The 22,027-nt window shown below is 32.5% G+C and overlaps 2 protein-coding genes across 2 annotated transcripts; both read right to left on the bottom strand.

Annotated features, from left to right (window-relative positions):
- Positions 1-3,523: 3,523 nt before the first annotated feature.
- Positions 3,524-7,399, bottom strand: LOC123899965 (RING-box protein 1a-like). The gene is made up of 5 exons (XM_045951240.1): positions 7,165-7,399; positions 7,016-7,066; positions 6,873-6,932; positions 3,963-4,034; positions 3,524-3,857 (listed from the first exon to the last, which is right to left on the bottom strand). Exons 1-5 carry the CDS (start codon positions 7,301-7,303, stop codon positions 3,820-3,822), a joined length of 360 nt encoding a protein of 119 aa, XP_045807196.1. The 5' UTR covers positions 7,304-7,399; the 3' UTR covers positions 3,524-3,819.
- A 9,522-nt stretch (positions 7,400-16,921) lies between these two features.
- On the bottom strand, positions 16,922-17,621 carry LOC123898602. Its single transcript, XM_045949598.1, has one exon. It carries the CDS (start codon positions 17,582-17,584, stop codon positions 17,060-17,062), a length of 525 nt encoding a protein of 174 aa, XP_045805554.1. The 5' UTR covers positions 17,585-17,621; the 3' UTR covers positions 16,922-17,059.
- Positions 17,622-22,027: the final 4,406 nt, after the last annotated feature.

Genomic DNA, 22,027 nt, shown 5'->3' with positions numbered 1-22,027 from the left:
TATATTTCCGCAACAATTTTTTTCAATGAAAGAAAGATTAAATATATTGGTAACTATAATGTATTACACGTTTTCATCAAGTGTATGGTTAATTAAAAGAGCAAACATCTAACATTCAAGCAATTTTATAGTCTGTCTTATGTACATGCATATAATCTTTGTATATTCCAACCAAAGACAGCTCATTTTCCTCTCAAAGGAAGGAATCAAATGAGCCAACCCAAATCTCCATAATGGTGCAGGTGGAGGGTGTTACAGGGCGCTGGCTAGCATAGGAAAGCCATGTAGGTCTTTTATGGTGGGATATTAATTTTCACCTTTAGATTACAAATGTCTACCATAAACTATAATAAAATGTCCGCACCAATATGTTAATAAGCTTTATGTTATGGAAAATGCTAAACAGTGCCCCCGGCACTGGTTAAGCATGTTAAAATAGAAATTATGTCTCGAAATGCGTGCATTCAATGTCTCAAAAGTACAAAAAGTTGTCTTTTCAATATAAATTTTATTTTTTATTTCCTTTTTAGGTATGCTTAACAAGTGCCCCGGGGGCACTGTTTAGCATGATCCTTATGTTATATTGTGTTTGATTTTAAAATTGTTCATTGGATTGGAAAAGTCGAGGGCTACAGAGCTAGGCAAAAATTGAAATTTTTGTTCTTCACTAAACCATAAGACAACTTTTTATTCTTTGCAAAAATTATTTAAAATATCAAAATAACATTTTGTCCATCAAACAACGTATAAATTATGTTATTCAATGTTTTAAATATTTATCTTATGTTATTTTATCTTGTATGTTTTATCCGGTACTTATCTAAGTCATCAAACATAACCCACTAGTATTAAAAAAAATTACACAAGAATAATATCAAATTAGTGATTTTTGTTTTTAGGATAATTCATAAAATGCGAGTGTATACAAATTAAAATTTTCTTGTTTCAAATTTTCAAAGCACTCACGTTTCAAATTTTCAAATTTTTCTGGTTCGGATCGTTAAGGTGAGAGATTTTTTTTTACAATAAAATAAATAAATCGCATTTCGTGAACAGTAAATAATGACGCATTAAACCTTTTGTGTTCAAATTCTAAAATCTTTCCCTCCCAAATCAAATCTCCCTCCTAAATGCGTATCTACCTCGCCGGAATTTGAATTCTAGTTTCATTTTTTTTGTTACAATAAAATAAAGGACAAAAAAAATTATAAAATAAAGGATTTCATTAGTATATAATACATGTCTTATTCAAATTAGTATATAATACATCTACCTCCCAAAATCAAATCTCCCTCCCACAGAATGAGTAACAACCTCGCCAGATTTCAGTTTCATATCTGTCATTTCGGATTTCTATCGGTAAGATTTTCAATAGCTTAAGCTTGATTATGATTATTTTTTTCAATTTCAAATAATGCTTGTTGTAATCGATAGATCAATCTCACATAATGATTTGGAGTGAATTTCGATTTTGTCAGCTACTGAATATCAATGTTGCGTTGTCCAAACTGAACTGCTGAGATTTTCTAGTTTTGGACACAAGTATGATTAGTTTTCTGGTTTGATGTTAAGCGTTGAAATCAAAAGTGCAAAAAAAATCAAGAACACATATTTATCCCTGTTCCCCTCACAATCCGAGAGTATTCTATGGATTATACGTTTTTATGTATGACTTTTGTGTTACATTGGAATAAAATCGAAATTCAAAACAAGTTTACACAATTTAACTCCCTATAAAATAAAAAAAAAATCACTTAAACTCGCACGTTTTCACCTACGATTCAAATTTAATAGTTTTTTAGTCAATTCAAAAGTTCAATTTTATCATATTAATAATAAATAAATAATTTTATCATATTAATAATAAATAAATACAATATTTTATGTAGAGTGAAGCTTAATTTTTTATAATAGTTTATGTTAATAATTATATGATCAACAATTACTTGCACTTGTGATTATTTTTTATAATAGTATACATGAGAATATTACTTATAAAAAGGGACGGGGGAATGTAGGAAGCACATTAAGAGTTAGATAAATAATAATTTTTAGTACTCGTGTGTTTCCATCAATGTCTCCTATTTTTATCCACATGAGCGAAAAAATATAAAATAATAGATTAAAACAAGTGAGAAACAAAAACAAATAAGTAATTATTATATTTTGATAAAATAATATAATATTGCAAAATTTTATGCAATTATTTAAATACAATAAGTTTTGTAGGTAGATAGACAAAATGACATCTGATCTAACAATTTCGACATTTTTATCAGTTGAGCTAAGAATGTGGACATTTAAATAAAATAAGTTATTTGATAAATAATAGATACATAAATATTGTCAAAAAAAAAAGATACATAGTATAATAGGGGATTTCAATCAGGTTAAAATATACAATTATTTTGTATTTCAATCATATATCATATTCAATCTCACGTGATATGTATCATTCAAAGAGTCATATTTAATTCTAAAAAAATGAGAGACATATGATTTCCTTAGAAGATATATTGATGGGAATATAGTTGTGTTATTTGTTATTGAAATGCATGACGATATAAAGCCGTATTTAACTAATGAGAACGAGAGAAAATCAATTAATAAGTGTGAATTATCCGATATTTAAAATTCATTTTTATATAAAATTAATATTTGTCATATTTTCTTTAATTAATATTCGTAACACTTAAATTTCTAAATTAAAAATAAAATTTTTAATTTCATATTACGTTCAAAATTAAATAAGTTAAAATATATATTATATATGTTCATTTTAATATGAGGTAAACTCTACGAGTTTACGAATTGAATCTACGTTTCGATTTCACTTAGCCAAAACGAGTTGACGTCAAAACTAGATTCTGACAACCTTGTGTACAATAACGAAGGCGGAAAAAAAATCTAAAAATCGAACTTAAAAATAGAGAAGGTTGAGAGATGAAACACACATAAGAGGACGTCTCATTGTACTAAATATCCCATATTATTAAGTTAATATCTCAATTTTAAGTTGATTTGTTGTTGTCTAATAGTGATTTTTTTCCACCGTCAGTATTCGGCCCACTGAATCACCTAACTTTATTCGGTGGTCAATTTTGACATCAAGTGGTTTCAGCACTCTCCGATAGCAAATGTTGGGGATCGAATCTCCTAATAGTGACTTTTTTTACAACAATTATTAAAATAATAAACTAATGTCTATTATAATGAGAAAAATTATATTTTTAGAGTAGAAATTGTTTCAAAGCCTAAAGAAACACAAATAAAACTATTTTGAAAATGTTAATTTAGTGAATTGATCAGATACAAAATAAATTAACATGCAAAACTCCATTTTTGCCTTACTCTTGATATTTGGTCACACGTAAAGAAAATAAAAATAAAGGTAACAACAAATACATTGTACTAATAAGATAAAGAAAGATTAAAAAATGAAAATAATATTGAGAAAGATTAAAATTGCATACACGATATTAACTTTGAAAGATTAAGAAAGACTAATTTTGGCATGTAAAAATTAATTTAATAATAATATATAAATTAAAAGATAATTTTAGTATAAGAGAGTAGAATATGGGGTGAACATTTACTGTAGTCTATGGTAGACCTTTATAATCTAAAGGTGATGACTTTCCCATGCTAGCCAAAGCTGTGTTACAATTCATTTAACGAGTTATGAGTTACATCTTTAAATACTGTTAAAAACTCAAGTAGACAAGCAAAGGACAGTGCAGATAGAGCTATAAATGTTCCAAAATAAAAGATAGATAGTCCAAATGTCCAAGTAGGCAGTATCTCAGCTGCATCAAAGTTCTAGTGACCATATTTCTGAAACTCCCACTCACTGTTATCTATACCAAGCAGAGAAACAAGAAACCAGTAAGGAACACTAATTAATCAACTGGGTCCAAAGTCCAAACAGAAAAAGAAAGGTACAAGGAAATTGGTCCACATACCTAGTGGACAAACTTGACGAGTCTTCAACCATCGACTTATGCAATGGAAGTGAAAAGCATGGTTACAAACCCCTGTAATAAGATACCAGCCAGAATGAGAAACTTTTGAGTAATCCAGCTATTGCAAAACTAAGATACAACAACTAGACAATCATACAGAATTAGAAAATTGACCTATTAACTAATGTTAGAACACCTCACTAATGAATAAGTCCTACTTGGTTTTAATTAAAATGTGTTGTCTGTGTATAAAGTTATTTTACCCTATCAATCAATTAAAATTGTTGGGATCAATAAGAAGTTTGCAGCGGTGGTATGACAAAATTAAACTCTTCTAAATTTTACACAATGCAGCACAGTATCATTACAAGTATCAAGTATGATAAATTTTCAAAAAATATTCAGTAGTCAAGTATAATGCATTCTCTATCACTAGACTTCACAACTATGATGCCCTTCCTTTGTCTTCTCTCTCCCGCTCTTAGCCTAGGGCCTTATTTGCTATCATTCTGCCACTTTTCCCAACGCCTCAGATGATGAGTTGCCATCAAGATTACTGTGTATGGTAAAGATGAAATCTACTCCATCTGATATTTTTTTTACAGTGGCAATAAATTATAATGGGCTTTTTTGGACTAACAGCAATTACTACTATGTACCCCACTCCACCACCCCCACAAAAATTCATGAATATCATGTAGGTCTCAGCATTGGATATACCTCCAGATTCGAGTATCTCACTGAGAATCAAAAGATTTTACCTCGTGCCAAAATAATATATCCATTATATTTTATGATAAAGGAACACAAATAAGAATTTGAAATTTGAATCTATTAAATGGATCAACCTATACTAAAATGTCGGGAAAGCCAAAAAAATACATTCATGGTTAACTGTATAACTATGCCCATACAAAGATATGTTTAGAGCAACAAATTAAAACATGATCTACAGAATAGGAAAACAGAAAAATGAAGATCATTATAATGGCTAATTCTCAAAGATCAAACTAGCCTTATGGATCAAGAAAGCACATTAGTTTAAAAGATAAGCATGTTTTTGAATTTGAAATTAAAGCAAAATACTGATCACATTATGGTATAAGCTTTGAAGGTGACCTATTCAAAGTTTCAAAGCTGTTACCAATATCAAATAAAATGGTGTACACTCTACAATCTAGCTCAAGATGCCATTATAATATTATCAAGCAATCATACTTCAATAGTAAGGACAAAAACAAAGATGGCAAAGCCAAAACAAACAATAAAGCAGAGTTACATGGTACTAATTATTGGTATCTTATTGCATCTATAGTTGGTAAAGACTGACAACTTTAATGGTTCATAGTTGGTTTTCTCTTGAATTTGTTTACATGTTTGTTTATAGTTGAACTTTGGGTTGCACTGTTTCATGCCAGGAGTACTTAATTGTTAGCTACCATTAACATTAAAGGCCCACTATTGATATGTAGATAAATTTATACAAGAAGGGCAACCTGGTGCAATAAAGCTCCGGTCTAGGCAAGGTTCAAGGAGGTATTGGATCTATTATGAATTTATTATAGGCATCCTCATCTTGAATTTGCAACAGACTAATTCTACAACTCAACCTCATGACCACTAGCAACATAGTAACAACTCCAACCATTGTGCCTCCAAAGCTCCTTTTCATAAATATGTGAAATTATAAACAGTGATATTTTTTCTCTAGTCAATTAGTCATACAATAACTTGTTCGACGAGCTCATTATTAGGGAGGGTGATGTTTCCTAGGACTTAGGAGAAGAGTTCTGCTCATTTTCTACTGAAGTTTACTTATGAACATGGCTATTTAAAATCCTGCTAAGTGTGCGAAATTCTTCTTTTTTTAAAGATAGGGTGGGATTCGTTTTACAGTATGATTAGTCATACAGCCCCCCTGGAAAAAACACATGAATTTGTGGTGGTGGCAAAATAATACAGATTAGGAAAGCTTAAATGAAAAGTAACACTAAAGGATGAAAAATGTCACTGAAATATACTTAAGAAGCTGACTTTGCTTCAGCCCTTGAACAGCAAATAAAAGTGCAACAAAAAAAGAAGGGGCGGCAAGGTATCCTGGAAAAGATGAGAACAAAAAATCGAAGCATTACCTAAGGCAATTAGGCAAGTTTACATCACAGCCTAAGTATGTGTTGCGCCTTTTATCTCCTTAAAGGGAGTACCAAACAGTCACACACATAACACCATAAAACAGGCACAAACAACACTAGAGACGGTAGACCAAAAGATGTTTCTGCTTACTCCTTTCATAGGTTTATTGGTTTCACAACCCCTTATTTCTAAACAAAAACAAAACTTATATACAGTTTCAGACACTATTCGTACTGTGCTAGACACAAAAAAAGCGGTTGTTTTTATTAAACATATACCACAAAACAGTTATATATATAAGACACCCCTTATTATTTTACAGTACGAACACTAGGTAAGACACTGTTTATAAGATTTACCCTAAAAACAATCCTAAATTGCTAAATCCTTATAAGATTTACCCTTAAAACAATCCTAAATTGCTAAATCCTATGGTCAACAACTTTGTTCATAGATGGATGAATAATTGAATACCATTAACTGAAAATCATCTAAAACCAAATTTCACATAAAACCAAGAATCATATAGGGCTTGTTTGGATTGGCTTATTTTTAAGCATATGAAAAATAGCTTATGTATGTTAATTCATAAGTTCTCACTAACTATGTTAATTCTTAAATTCTCACTAACAAAAATTGTATCTTCATTAGTTGTTTTTTTGTAAACTACCTTAACAAGTTTATGAATAATACATAAAAGCTTATTTGTTAGCATAAGCACAAAAATAAGTCAATCCAAACAGGCCCTTAGTTGAATTATAAAGTTTAGGATCATACCCCAAGCAACTGTGCATTCCTCGCTGGTAGCACTAGCCTGGTTTGCCTGACACTCAATGCCTAAAACAATAACAAACCCAAATTAAATTAGGTTAAAACAATTACAATTCATCAAAAAATTAAAATTGAAAAGAAACTCTTACAGAGATCCATGATATGATTCCTGCAGATAGCGCAATTATCAACAACAATATCTGAAATTCAACAAACCAAAACAACAACAAGTATCAGAAATTTCGTTAATAACGGAAAAGTAGAACGAAATTGAAATTAGGGTTTGAAAGAGACAAACCCCAAGCCCAAAGAGAAACGGCATTCCACTTCTTGATCTCGAATCGCTTAGGCTTCTTGGATGAAGAAGAGGCACCGTGAGAGCAGCAGGAGCTCTCGCCGGCGGGAACCATTGGAACGTCGGAATCGAGTGTCGCCATGTCTCTCAGCTTTTTTCACTGAACCAAAGGCACTTCTTCTTCTAGTTATCAAAAAAGCACTTTTTCTCCTCTCTACCTTCAGATTCTTATTTTATTTAAGTGTACAGAATAAGTTTATATATATTTCTCTGTGGAGATTATTTGACTTGAAAATCAGGAAAAAAAGATTTTATTTATTTTTAAATTGGATATGTTTAAATACAAAAATTAGATATGTTTAAAACAAAGAAAGATTATATTTGTTTTTAAAAATTTGATATATTTAAAAATAAAGTGAGATTCTCTTATCAAGAAAAAAATAAATAAAGTGAGATTCGATTTTATTCTAAAAGATAGAATCTATACATATATATAAAGAGGAAAACGATAAAATTTAACCTATATATAAAAATGCACAAAAAAACTTGGTGGAGACTTTTCATAATAGCAACAATACTCTTTTTAACAGTAAAAATCTTTTATTAATAATAAGACATGTATTTTATTTTTTTTAGCAGCAAATTAATCTTTTATTAACAAACTCACTATAAGATAAGACATTGCCTTTTTTTTTTGGAGAATGTTAACTTGTGCCCTTAAGGCACATGTTAAGGAAGCAAAAATAGAAATTATTAAATGTTAATTTGTGCATTTTGACTTTTGAAGCATTAAATTTCTTGTATTATTAAATGATGAATTTCTATTTTGGTATATCTTAACATGTGCCCTAAGGGCACATGTTAACATATACCAAGACCCTTTTTTTTTTTACATAAATCTTTTATCTCTTATCTTTTATATTATAAGCTTGTATACACAAGCTAACCCTAAACCTAATTTGTTTTCCCTCCATTTTTATCTTGCAATTTTTATTAAAAAATAATACAATTTTGTCTTGACTATGATTCAAACTCGCGACCCTTCGGTGTCGGGCAATATTTTCAACCACTATGGCAAGTATACCATTTGTCATTAAAATTATGTGTAATAATTGATAAGCACAATCGATTTTCATAGGAAAGATTTTATACAACAATTAAACATCATCAAATTACATTGCACAGTTTAAACAATTAAAAACCGATAATTAGCAATATAGCAAATCATCAAATCATACATTTTCTTAGTGTTTTATTTTTCGAAAAAAAATTCATTTTTTTATCCTAATTCAATATTTTTTACTAATTAACTAAACATGTTAACCGTTTTCTTAGTGTGTTTTTTACGGAAAGAAAAAAATCATTGGACTTAAAAGTTACTTTTTTTAACTAAACATTCTAATAAAAATATACTTTTTTTTATGTCTTTCTAAACTTAAAAGTTTGTTCATGTTAAGGAGTATGGTTGATCGTATTACTGCAAATATATATCAAGATGATATTTATGCAAATAGTAGTTGACTCCAGGTATATATCAACGTGACTATATTATTAATTACGAAAAAAATCATTGATTCACATATATTTCTTTTGCTAACAATGTATTGTAACCTTTCTGGATCAAAGAAGATTGTTTTCTAAATGAGATTTGGGTGTTGGCGATGGAGAAATTGAAGATGACAACGACGATGATTTAGAACTTGACATTCCATCAGATTTATTGATTTCAAATTCAGGTTATCCTCTTGCTTCTATCGTTGAAAGAACATATCCCCAACTTTTACAAAACATGAACGATATAACGTGTTTCCAAAATAGAGCTATATTAGCTCCTAAAAATTCAATAGTCGACACAATAAATGATTATATGTTGGATTTAATTCATGGTGAAGAAGAAACATATTTGAGTTATGATACTCAACTCGCACAAAATGTAGATGGTCAAACAGTGGATTATGTTCATGCTCCAGAATTTTTGAACACGATTTCTACGTCGGGACTCCCAAATCACAAGTTGAGACTTAAAGTTGGAGTTCCTGTTATGCTATTAAGGAATTTGAATAAAAAATTAGGATTATGCAATGGAACAAGACTTATTATTACAAGATTAGGAAAACGTCCTCTTGAAGGAAAAATTATTTCAGGAAGTAATATTGGTGATCAGGTTTTCATACCTAGATTTTCTCTGACACCATCTGACGTAAGAATTCCTTTTAAATTTCAACGGAGACAATTTCCTTTAATGATTTCTTTTGCGATGACTATTAATACGAGTCAGGGACAATCTTTAAAGCATGTTGGGATATATCTTTCGTCACTAGTGTTTTCACATGGTCAGCTGTATGTTGCGATTTCAAGAGTTACTTCTAGAGAAGGATTAAAAATATTGATTATCGAGGATGACAGTGAAGATACGACTAAGACTTCGAATGTGGTCTATAAGGAAGTCTTCCGTAATATATTTTCCTTTGTATGAATATTTATCCAAAATTATTGTTGAACTATCATTTAATGTTACTCAAAAATTTTCATATACCTTATTTTATTGCAATTATCATATCGTAATTTATAATTGCATATCATACAGCTAATTAGACCCGTGCATTGCACGTGTCGTTGTTCTAGTTTACATAATAGACACAGACAGACGCGCCCTAGTAGCTTATAAAAATACAATATTCACCAGTGAAAACTAATAAAATAGCATAAAACATAATTTATATTGCATAAGTTGTTTGCACAAGCTAAAAAATAAGCTAATTCAAACGGGCCATAAATAGAAGTTGTTATTTGCATAGAAAATTTGAGAGAGAAAGAGAGCAACACAAGAGAGGCAAAATGTAGAGGCAATGATTAGGGTTTGCCACCACAAAAAGGCTAACGTGTCTAACCATCCCGCTTCTAAGGTGTCTAACCTATTTTGTCACCTTTGGTTCAATTTAAAATAAGAAAATTTGGACCAATAAAGAATAGTTTGTTTACTTTGGTAAAATATTCTCAAAAAATGCAAACTAAACTATTGAAAATTTTGTGTTTTTTTCAATTCAATCAGGTTAACATCGTGGGGTGTGGGTGCTGGCTGGGTATAACTGTCTTTGTTAGGTGGTGGTTTGCTCCTCCCTTCCCCTAGGCCATTGTTGTTCCCCGTTACCAGATGGTTGGTTTAGGATTTGGGTGGTCTTGTGCTGGAGCCGTTAAAGAATTACATTTTTTTTTTGGTTTACAATGAGTTGGGGATTGAACCAAAAACCTATAGCGTACTACCCAAATCTCTCAACGTTAGAGAATTGCATTTTGTTATAGTATTTATCTTCTCTTCTGATATCGTCTTTTTGGAGTAATTCTAGTATGCCTCTTTGTTTTTGGTTTTCCTCTTGTGATCGGTAACCTCTTCATTTATATTTCAATATATACACACACACATATATATATATATCTTTGCCATTAAAAAAAAATTTAACATCGAAAAAAAAATTATGAGCAAAATTTAACGTTCTATTACAACACTATAGACTTTGTACATTAAAACAAGTGCATAGGGCTAAAATGAAAAAATAAATAAAAATTGTACTATATACATATGGGTGCGTTTGATCTGCTAAAAAATAGGAGACTGGACTGGACAACTTTTGTTGTACCTTGTTTGATTTGAAACTGATTATGAGACTGAACAAATTAGGTAGCAAGGGACAGGACAAGAACAAGATTTTTTGTCCCTCACTAAACCACATGACAATTTTTTGTCCACAGTACAACTATAAAAAATACGAAAGTACCCATTTTATTATCGAATATAAAAATATTATCACCCTATATCTCTCCGGTACAGTTTTGTCCTGTCCTGTATTATCTTTTTTGTCCTGTATTGTTATGTCCAGTTCTTGCTGTTTTACGAATCAAACGCACCATAAAATAAATAACAATAGGATAGGATGGGCAAGAGTTTAGTGTTCAAGTAGGATTTGGTTTTAATTGTGGCGATGAAGTTTAGGTAGGATGGGCAGAGGTGTTGGTATTTGGTGCGTCTCTCCGCTGTAACACTTCTATTTAATTGAGTGTTTTGGCTTTGTTCTATGATGTTGTTTTTGTTGTTATGATTTTAAGGGTTTTTAAAGGGCTGCAACTAGTGTTGATGGATTTAGTTGTTTACATTTTAATTTATTTTCTTTAGTTGTGATGTGTCTGTATGTGTTGGTTTTGTGTACTGTGTTAATCTGACACTCAGTTACGTTATAAATAAATTTAGCTGTTTAAAAAAATTAAAAAAAATAATGAATTATTATGATGTCACACTTTAACTGTGGCTTCTCTTTGATCACTAATTATGGGTTGAAATAGTATTCTTTAATCTTCGTACTTTCATTTTGTAATGATCTTCTACTTTTAAAAAATCATACTTGTATTGTTAGATTTTTTTAACAAAATATAATAATACTATTTTTTTTTTTGACAAAAAGTATTGTTAGATATGGGTTACTTCAAGAATACCCTAGCATTTTGTATTTACCCTTTGTTGATGTCTATAATAATTTTAATCTGTTTGGGATTTGTTAAGAGGAAACAATAGCAAGTAGTTCCATCATATTATATGGTTTGCAACGACGTGGAGTATTTGGCGTAAGCGTAATAACATCGTATTTAGAGGAGATCAAGTCAATGTAGCTTCTCTGGTGGAACAAATTATTTACATCGCGTGGTTTTGGTTAATAGGTCGTTTATGGAGCAATGTTAATATAGTTTTCTCTGACTGGTGTAACAATCCCTTAGTTTATTACATCTAAGGTGTTATTTCCATTGTATTGTAAGAGTTAAATACTTCTTGTACTCCTTATAATACAAACTTTGCTTATAAAAAAAAGAATACCCTAGCATGTTTAATTTGTGCACCAAATTAATTTATTGTAGTGATTAATGAAGCATGCCTCAGATCCCTTATTGTCCTTTATCGTATGCATATGTATGGAGCATGCATCTTCTGACGATAGAGGGGCATAAGCAAGAAGATTTAAATTTCATAATTGGTTTCTACCAACAATTACATTATTTCAATAATTAGAGCATTAAAGCAGTGTACAATGAAACATTAAACATCGATCATAATAATATACATTCTTATTTATTGCAAAGTTTCTTAGTTACATTAAAGAGGATTTCAATTGAATGGCTTATTCAGCATTCCCTTACCTAATACTAATAGTGTCTTTAATTTGTCCGACGAAAATAGAACAGATCGAATACGTTTGATTGATTATAAGTTTTTTTTCTTTCAAAATAACAGAGTGGTAAGAAATTCTATATTTTTTCTTTTGGCGTAAATTGGGTATCATTTGGGCGTAACTCCAGGGACCAATCCATCGAGTCTTGTGGAATTTAAATGGATTCTATATTTTTCTTTTGGGGTAAATTGGGTATCATCTGTGTGCAACCCCATGGACTAATCCCTCAAGTCTTGTGGAATCCAAATGTGTGACAAACTCTCGAACTTAGGACCTTGATTAAGTTAGAAGGGATCTGTTACATCTCATCTAAGCGCTCTTAAGTGAAATTCTATATTTTAAATGAATAAGTAGAATGTTCGAAATTCGGACGTCAACCCTACATATATAATTAATGTGATACTCAATCAACTGAAACGTATCTCATATATACAAGAAAACTATTGGTTATACTCCCTCTATCCCATATTATAAGGAGAAAACAATATTTTTTGTTGTCCCAAATTATAAACAAAAACAACTAATTTTTATCATTTTTAAGATTTACTTATGACTGTTGTGAATTCGGATCGAAAACCACACCAATAATACTTTTGATGTGTGGGACAAATGAATTGAAGCAACCAAATCAAAATGGATGAGCAATAATCAATAAATCAACAATAAACTATGAAAACGATAAAGAACACGATGAAAATTGTTTACCCAGTTCAGTCAAAACCGACCTACTCTGGGGGAGAGAGAGACCCTCCAATCCACTATCAAACTTTGTTCCTTGATTACAATGAGATTCTCAAAAGAGTTACAAGAAAATAGAGTTATCCTATTTCTACCCTTTTCCCAAATCTCTTCCCGTGACCAAGAGATTTCAATGAAAGGTGATTACAAGGTGTTAGAAACACTTCTCCAACCCTAGAATATACCCAAAAGGAACCCCTTTTGATCCTAGATTGATGTTGGATGAAGAAACCCTAAAAACCTCACATTTTCTCTCACTTACGGCTGCCAAAAACGTGACATATATATATTACTGTGCAGTTTTCGCCTGAGGCACCACTTTTTTCGCCTGGGGCGAAAAGTTTCGCCTGAGGCACCAGTTTTTTCGCCTGGGGCGAAAACAGAACAGAGAGCCCCCTTTTCCTGCTTCAAATTTCGCCCGGGGCACGGGTTTTTTTTCGCCCGGGGCGAAAAACAGCAGATTAGTGTTTTTTCCACGTTTTCAAGGCAATTCCCAACAATCTCCACCTTGCCTTTAAAACGATGGTGATGTCAACTTCCCATCAACCACCGTGCTGCTCCACCTTGAACTACCATCCAAGACACCAGATCAAATCCAAGTCCCACTCGAATCTTGATCTTGACACCAACCTTCACTTGCTTCCAACAACCATTGCTAGACTCACAAGCTTCCCGGTTTGAACCTTCTTCCTTCATCCCTCGGAACGCCTTCCGCCCTCATGAAGTTCTTGCTTCCCACTACCATAGGATTTTAGGTAGCTTCACAAGTTTACACCATCCCCTCTTCGAACCCCGGAATGTTCCTTTCCGTACTCCCGAAGAAACGCTTGCTTCCGACTATCCATGGAATTTTAGAATAATCCTACAAGCCTCACCACCCTCTTCGAACCCCGGAATGCCTTCCGTCCTCTCGAAGATTTGCTTGCCTCCAACCAACCTTGGAATTTTAGGTGGTTCCACAAGCCGCAACCTCAAACTCTCCTCGTATCCAACTACCTCCAATAGTCCTACAAGTTACCAAGTTTGATCACCATTGCTTCGAATTGCCTCCCCGAAGATATTTCAAGTTTTGCACTTCTTCGGCCACAATCAAAACATAACCCACAAGGTCACCATAGCCATACCACTTTGGTGTACCGCCACCTCAAACTGAGATTCCTCCACCAAATCCTTAAACCGGTATATCCACTATGTCTTCCACCTTGTACAAAAATTCAACTACTCCGAAACACACTTCAAGTAATTGTTAGTCTCCAACACTTCCAATTTAGTTTCAACCACCTAGTAAACTTCATTTTACTAGAATTACTAAATCCATGTCACTGACAAATACCAACCCGAAGTTTCACAACTCAACCATATCATGAGAAACACAACTAGTAACAAATGCATATCCAATAGTAGAACCAACTATCTTTGCATCAAAAGTTCAAGAATATACCTCACATCATGTAATAAAGAAACAACCATACCTTGAACCTTACAAGCTTTCCCGTCTCCATGATGAACTACTCCACCTTCAACTAGCTCTAGGATTCAAAATACTCCTTCTTCAAACACATGTGATCAGAGCATCCAAAGTCCACGACTTAAGCTCCACCAATTCCCAACTTCACCACACTAGCATCTCCGCATTCTCACAATAGTAATGTTGTTGTTTCAAAACGTAGCCCCGAGTATTATTCCACCGCCTCTCCAGGCCGATGCCGAGTATTGTTCCACCGCCTCTCCAGGCCGGAGTCGAGTATTATTACCACCGCCTCTCCAGGCTGATACTGAGTATTGTTACCACCGCCTCTCCAGGCTGATGTTGAGTATTATTACCACCGCCTCTCCAGGCTGACCTTGTTCTTCACCATCGCGATCTCCATTAGTTTTTTACCTCCGAGGCACCGGATAACAACACGTCGTGTTTTATCCATCATCCCGAACCTTAAAATTGCTCTTGCTCCCATCTTCACTTTCCACAATTCCCAATTGTTTCCGGAAAGTCCCTCGATAACCCATTTTGAATCCATGGTACTTAATCCAATTAACCCTTTGCCCCACGGTGGGCGCCAATTGTTGTGAATTCGGATCGAAAACCACACCAATAATACTTTTGATGTGTGGGACAAATGAATTGAAGCAACCAAATCAAAATGGATGAGCAATAATCAATAAATCAACAATAAACTATGAAAACGATAAAGAACACGATGAAAATTGTTTACCCAGTTCAGTCAAAACCGACCTACTCTGGGGGAGAGAGAGACCCTCCAATCCACTATCAAACTTTGTTCCTTGATTACAATGAGATTCTCAAAAGAGTTACAAGAAAATAGAGTTATCCTATTTCTACCCTTTTCCCAAATCTCTTCCCGTGACCAAGAGATTTCAATGAAAGGTGATTACAAGGTGTTAGAAACACTTCTCCAACCCTAGAATATACCCAAAAGGAACCCCTTTTGATCCTAGATTGATGTTGGATGAAGAAACCCTAAAAACCTCACATTTTCTCTCACTTACGGCTGCCAAAAACGTGACATATATATATTACTGTGCAGTTTTCGCCTGAGGCACCACTTTTTTCGCCTGGGGCGAAAAGTTTCGCCTGAGGCACCAGTTTTTTCGCCTGGGGCGAAAACAGAACAGAGAGCCCCCTTTTCCTGCTTCAAATTTCGCCCGGGGCACGGGTTTTTTTCGCCCGGGGCGAAAAACAGCAGATTAGTGTTTTTTCCACGTTTTCAAGGCAATTCCCAACAATGACAAAAGTGTTAAAAAAAAAAGATAAAGGATCAAAGTGTTACAAAAAAAAAAAAAGATAAATAACCAAAGTATTACAAAAAAAATAAGATAAAGGATCTGCAGTGTAATTTTGCCGAATTTTTTTTTAACAAATAAGTAGTCATTTGAAGAGAACAAGGCAGCACCGTTATCATCAAGTTGTGGCAGAATCTCAAAAATTGTGTTAGCATTACGAAATGTTAAACTTATTTACTCCCTCCGTTCCACGATGAGTGAGTCAGTAGATTATTGTGCACTATTCACATATAATGTTTTGACTATATTTCTCTACAAATAAGTAAAAATAAATATTAACATATAATATGTTGTTAGATTCGTCTCGATGAGTATTTTCAAAATTTCAATTTTTTATAATTTTTACTATTATACAATTAAAAATATATATTAATCGTCAAAGTTATGTATTGACATACGTGAAACAATCAACTAACTCACTTATTGTTGGACGAAGATATATAGTACTATATAAGAAGTATTTTAAAAAAATTTACGTACAAAATACATGTATAAATTTACTATCCACTTTTCATTTTTTTTCAAAATACAATATATGAAAAAAATAAAAATAAGATGGACTTATATTAATGCCAGAGGAAGCAATAAATGATTAGAGGACAAGGCAGGTCCAAATCTGGCCTGAGTTCCAATTAGGTGTTCATACTTCATAATCGTGGTATATTATATGTTGGCCAAGAATAATTTAAATAAATTTGTAGAATTGATTCTTGACCATATCCATTAATTTTCTTTTGGCATAATATTCTAGATGGTTTCCTTTTTTCAAACTTCAACTTTTTTTCTTTTCATTTTCGGGGCAGTTGGCCGTTTCATTTATTATTATTTGCTTCATTATTTATATTATATATATATCTAGATATATACATATACTTTTTTTTTTGTTTTTTTGGTAAACATTCTTTTTCTAACTAGTATTAATTTAATTTCTTATATATAAATTTAATTTTTTTATATCTTGGCTATAATTTCTGCCAACATTGCATGCAGTGGCGGAGCCAGGATTATAGCGGAGCTTGGGCACAATTTTAACCACAATATTTTTTTGGATAGCATGAGTTAAAACAAAAAAAAAAAACTAGAAAAAACCAACAAAACATGAGTCAAATAAGAGGGATAAAATATAACATACCAATAGTATACTACATAAAATTAGGAGGTAAATGCCCTTTCCGAGATTTCTTTGCGGTGAAGGATCGGATAATATCAATATCATCAAGTGACTTGAATATCTCCCGCTCGGTATAACATATCATCAAGTCATTGAACCACTCATCATTGATCTTGTTGCGCAATTTATTCTTAATAATCGACATTGCTGAAAAAGCCCTTTCAACGGATGCTGTCGACACCGGTAATATCAAAGCCAGCTCAATAAGTTTGTAGACCAATGGAAATACGAAACGTTTATCAGTTTGAACCATCTTCAAAGCCAAACTTTGAACATCTTCGCAAGTAGAAAATGATACATGTCTTCTAACATGAACTATATATGTCTCAAGTTGCTCCCTTATTGTTCCACGGTCATTATTAGAAAAGTCTTCATGATAAATATCAGCAAGACGAGCAAGTTTATCAACATCAAACTTGGAGAAAGAATTCTTGGGGTCAAGACATGAGAAAGAACTAAGCACAATGTTACTTCGTTCACTAAAGCGGTGATCCATCTCCACACATATTTTGTCAATAGCAACATAAAAAATCTCTGCACGGTAATGATGAAGAAAGCAATGGAAACAATAAGCTGCATCCTTGAACTCACTATATTCTATCCATGTATACTTTTCATACCATGATTTACAAAATGCCCTTGTTCTTGGTTCTCTAGCAAATTGAGTGCGAGGAAATTTTTCCAAAATTGGTTGTGTTGGACCCTTCAATATATATGCCCTCCTCACTTGGTCTTGAATATCCGGAGAATACTCATGAATTTGTTTCCTAAGACCCGGATCACGCACAATCTCATTTGAATTAAACTCATTGACCACATTAGGTGGTGGTTCTTCTACTTCGGCTTCCGATTGCACAACATTCACATTCTCAATACTTGCTCTAGGAACCAAAAACCTCATCATCTCTGAAATAAAAGTTGCAGAAATCTTAAACTTTGAAGTGAACAATCAAAATATAATAACAGAGTTACAGAACCAGAAACTGAATTTAAAAATTAATACTCTTCACAGTTTACAAAATGTGTTTATACTCTTTACAAAATGTGTTTTATGTTTTTAAGTGATTATACATCAAAACTTAATAAACAGTTTGAAGAAATCAGTTTATGATTTATCTTCAAAACAGAGCAAACAACAGAACACATCAAAACCTAATTTATTTTCAAAATCAGTTTGAAGAAATCAAAGACAATTGAGATTGAAGAAATCAAAGTAACAACAGAGCAAAACCCAACCCAACAACACAAAAATTCTAGATTGAGATTTAAGAATAATACCTAAAGTGAGAGATTGAGCGGTTGAGAGAAAGAGAGAGATTGGGCGGTCGGCGACCGAGAGAGAGATTGAGTGGCTGACTTTTGAGAGAGATTAGGCGAGGGAGATGGAGATTGATCGGCAACTGAGACTGAGAGAGATCGACGGCGGTGAGGGCGATGGCGAGCGTTCTGACTTTGAGAGAGAGAAGCAGCTTGTTCGTTTTTTTTTATTTTTTTTACTTTCTATTTATCAGTTTTATGTTATTTAAAAAAAAAAAAAAATAGGTGGGACAGAGCCTGGGCACGTGCCCAGGCATGCTGTATGCTAAAACCGCCACTGATTGCATGTACATTTGTTGTAGGGCATGATGATGATGCAAGTCCATATATATTGGGGATATGCATATGCATGTAGCTAAACCAAGCTGTCATGATTCTCAATGTAAATAAATATAAGGGGCTCCCGCGTTTTTGTGATTATTTGACTTAAAAAAGTGAAGGAGTAAGCCCTAGAAGAAACAGTTTAGTAATTAGTCATAAGCATATGGAAATTTCTTAGGGGACATCATTTATATACCAATCATGGATGCTATTAGCCGAAAAAGTTAATCATGAACATGCGGGAATTATCAAAGGGGGACATCATTTACGTCGCAATTGAAATAGTATCATGTCGCAACAATCGTGCGCCACAATCAAGAGGATTAGAGATATGATATTTAATCTCCCCACCCCATATATACTTCAAGTATCTCTATTAAACCCGTAGCTTTAACGATTACCTTCAAAAGGCATAACCTATTATTAAAGCATAAGTTACCTCTAATTTATAATAGTTCTTCATGTATTGTAACTCAAAATTTGGAGGTCTATGAGTAAATCAATATGGAGGTCTATGAGTAAATCAATATTCTTACATTTTTTGGGATGTATTTGTTGCTACACTTCTATTATAGTCCTTAGAGTTGATATACTCTTAATTCTCTACATAGTTGATGCAAAGTCTAATCATTTCTTTCGAAATTCTCATGTTAGTTGATTGTTTTAGGAATTTAGAAATAGATATAGAAAAATCTATGTATGAGTGTCAATAATAATCATAGTCCTTAGAGTTGATATACTCTTAATTCTTGACATAGTAGATGCAAAGTCTAATCATTTATTTTGAAATTCTCATGTTAGTTGCTTGTTTTAAGTATTTATAAATAGATATAGAAGAATATAGGTATGAGTGTCAATAATAACCATAATTATATTGTTAATGTTATGTAGGCTAGTAAAGAGGGAAGAAATTGATGTGTGTGGTGTGTGTGAGTAAGAGTGAGATTAGAAATGTGAGTGAGGTGGAGAGATGGAGAGGTGTGAGAGAGATAAGAGAAAGAAGGTGAATGAATAGAGAGGAGAGAAAAAGTAGAATTCAATGAAAAAAGAAGAGGGAGTGTGTGAGTTGAAGGAGATAAAGTGAAAATGGTGGGTTTGAAATTGTAGAAGGAGTTGGTTTATATAGGGTTGATGGATTCATCTATGGAAAACACTTGTTCATTGGCATACATGCATGATGCCACTTGTTTTTTCACTTCTATACACATGTCACATGAAGCAAGTAATAGAATGAAGGTTGCATATGATAGTTGACTTTGTGAAGCACTTTGTGAAGGCATACATGCATGATGCCACTTGTTTTTTCACTTCTATACATATGTCACATGAAGCAAGTAATAGAAGGAAGGTTGCATGTGATAGTTGACTTAGTGAAGCACTTTGTGAAGCAAGTAGTGGCAAGATATAATTGGATGAAAACAAACCTATGTTGGCAAGATACAATTGGACATGAGACAAATGTGTTAAGCATTGATTGGCCAATGAATTAGGGTTTACAATTAGGGTTTCAAAGTTTATCATCCTTTATATATATATAAATAAATTGATTAGGTCAAACATTGAACTAGAAGGTTTCTTGGCTTTTGTAATGTCACCAAGTTTGGTCTTCCACTCTTCCTCTCACCTGCGCAATTGAATGCTTCTTTTCTTTCTTCTCTAATTATTATTTTTCTTTAACAACAAAATTATATTTATATGACAAATGGTTAGTTGGTTTGGTTGTGATTGACACTGAATTTGATAAAAATGACCACGGTTCGATCCCTACAATTGAGATCGAGAGGGAGTTATAATTATTTGATGCTAAAAATAATCCCCGAACCAGATTAAATGATTTAGTGAAGCGGATACCAATTTTTTATTTATTTATATGGAATGAAAAAAATTAGAAGGGGCCGATACTCAATTCACAATGATAGAACAATTCATCCAAATAGACAAGCTTGTTTAGAATGTTAAACAGTGACTCAGACACTACTTAATAGAGCTGGGTATGCGGGCTAGCCCGCCCCGTTTAACCCGCCACGCATAAATCCGCATATTAAACGGGACGAACAAGCCCGTCGACAAATATAAACAAGTTATAATATTAAGTCTGACTCCAGTCCGCATAAGTCTGCGAGTTAAACGGTTAACCCGCGGACTATTAACAAAAAAAATAAAAAAATCACTTTTTTCAAAAAATAAACTAAATTAGTAAAATATTGATATAATGAGAGCTTAAAAAAATATATTATTAATAATTTTATGTTATAACATATAAATTGTAACTAAGAAATAAAAATAAATAAAGTTTGTGATATCATTGAGTTTATCTATATTCTCTTTGTAAGTAATGCAACCAAAATCAAATTCAACTGATTCTTATCGTCATTTTTGTACCATCCATTTTAGTAAGAAAAACTTTCTACATGTACCTAAAAAAGCATAAAAAGATTAACAAATTCAACTTAACTAAATCACATCAAGGTAACCAAATTATTTAAAACATAATAGCGGAAAATACCCGCAAGAAAAATAACTACCTATTTGGACATGTATCTTTTAAATACTAGCAAATGTATATACAGCTAAGGCAAAATAAAAGATAATTAAAAAGAACAAAAGATTATAAGTAGAAGAATATGCCTGAATCCTGATGTTTTGTGTTGTTGTCTACTTGATTAAAATTGTAGTGTGTTGTTGCTTTTTATAATTAGGGTTTAGACTAAGTCTTTTATTTTGTGGTTAAAAAAAGTTGAATTTGGACATGGACTAAATTATTTATATCTGATAAATTTTGTAATTAATTATATAAAAAAAGAAGGCGGGCCACGAGCTAACCCCCGAACCCGCGGTTTTAACGGTCCAACCCACACGGGCAAAAATGTAAACGAGCCAAATTTTTTTTGTCTTAAGTCCGTGCGGGCTGTGGGTTAAACGGGTCAGTCCGCGAACCTTGGTGTAAATGATAAATAATATATATGATATAATATGATATATTATGTATATGTATGTATGTAAATGAGGGGGAGGGGGGGCCTTGGCCACTGCTTGCCCCCCTCCAAGTCTGTCCCTGCGTGTGGTAGTTATAACTGAATGTCATTTTCTAATGAAATTCTTCTTATCTTGTCGTCAACATATAAGAGGATAAAAAAGATTTGATGTGAACTTTTCATAATACCAACTATATCATTGATTTTTTTTAGCCACAAAAATCTTTTATTTATAAACTCACCATAACAAAATACATTTTCTTTTTCGATAAATTTTTTTTATTAACAAACTCACAATAACATAAAACATTTTTTATTTTTTTTTA

Source organism: Trifolium pratense, linkage group LG7, assembly GCF_020283565.1.
Source record: "Trifolium pratense cultivar HEN17-A07 linkage group LG7, ARS_RC_1.1, whole genome shotgun sequence".
NCBI lineage: Eukaryota > Viridiplantae > Streptophyta > Magnoliopsida > Fabales > Fabaceae > Trifolium > Trifolium pratense.
This window is presented reverse-complemented; position numbering and strand designations above follow the sequence as displayed.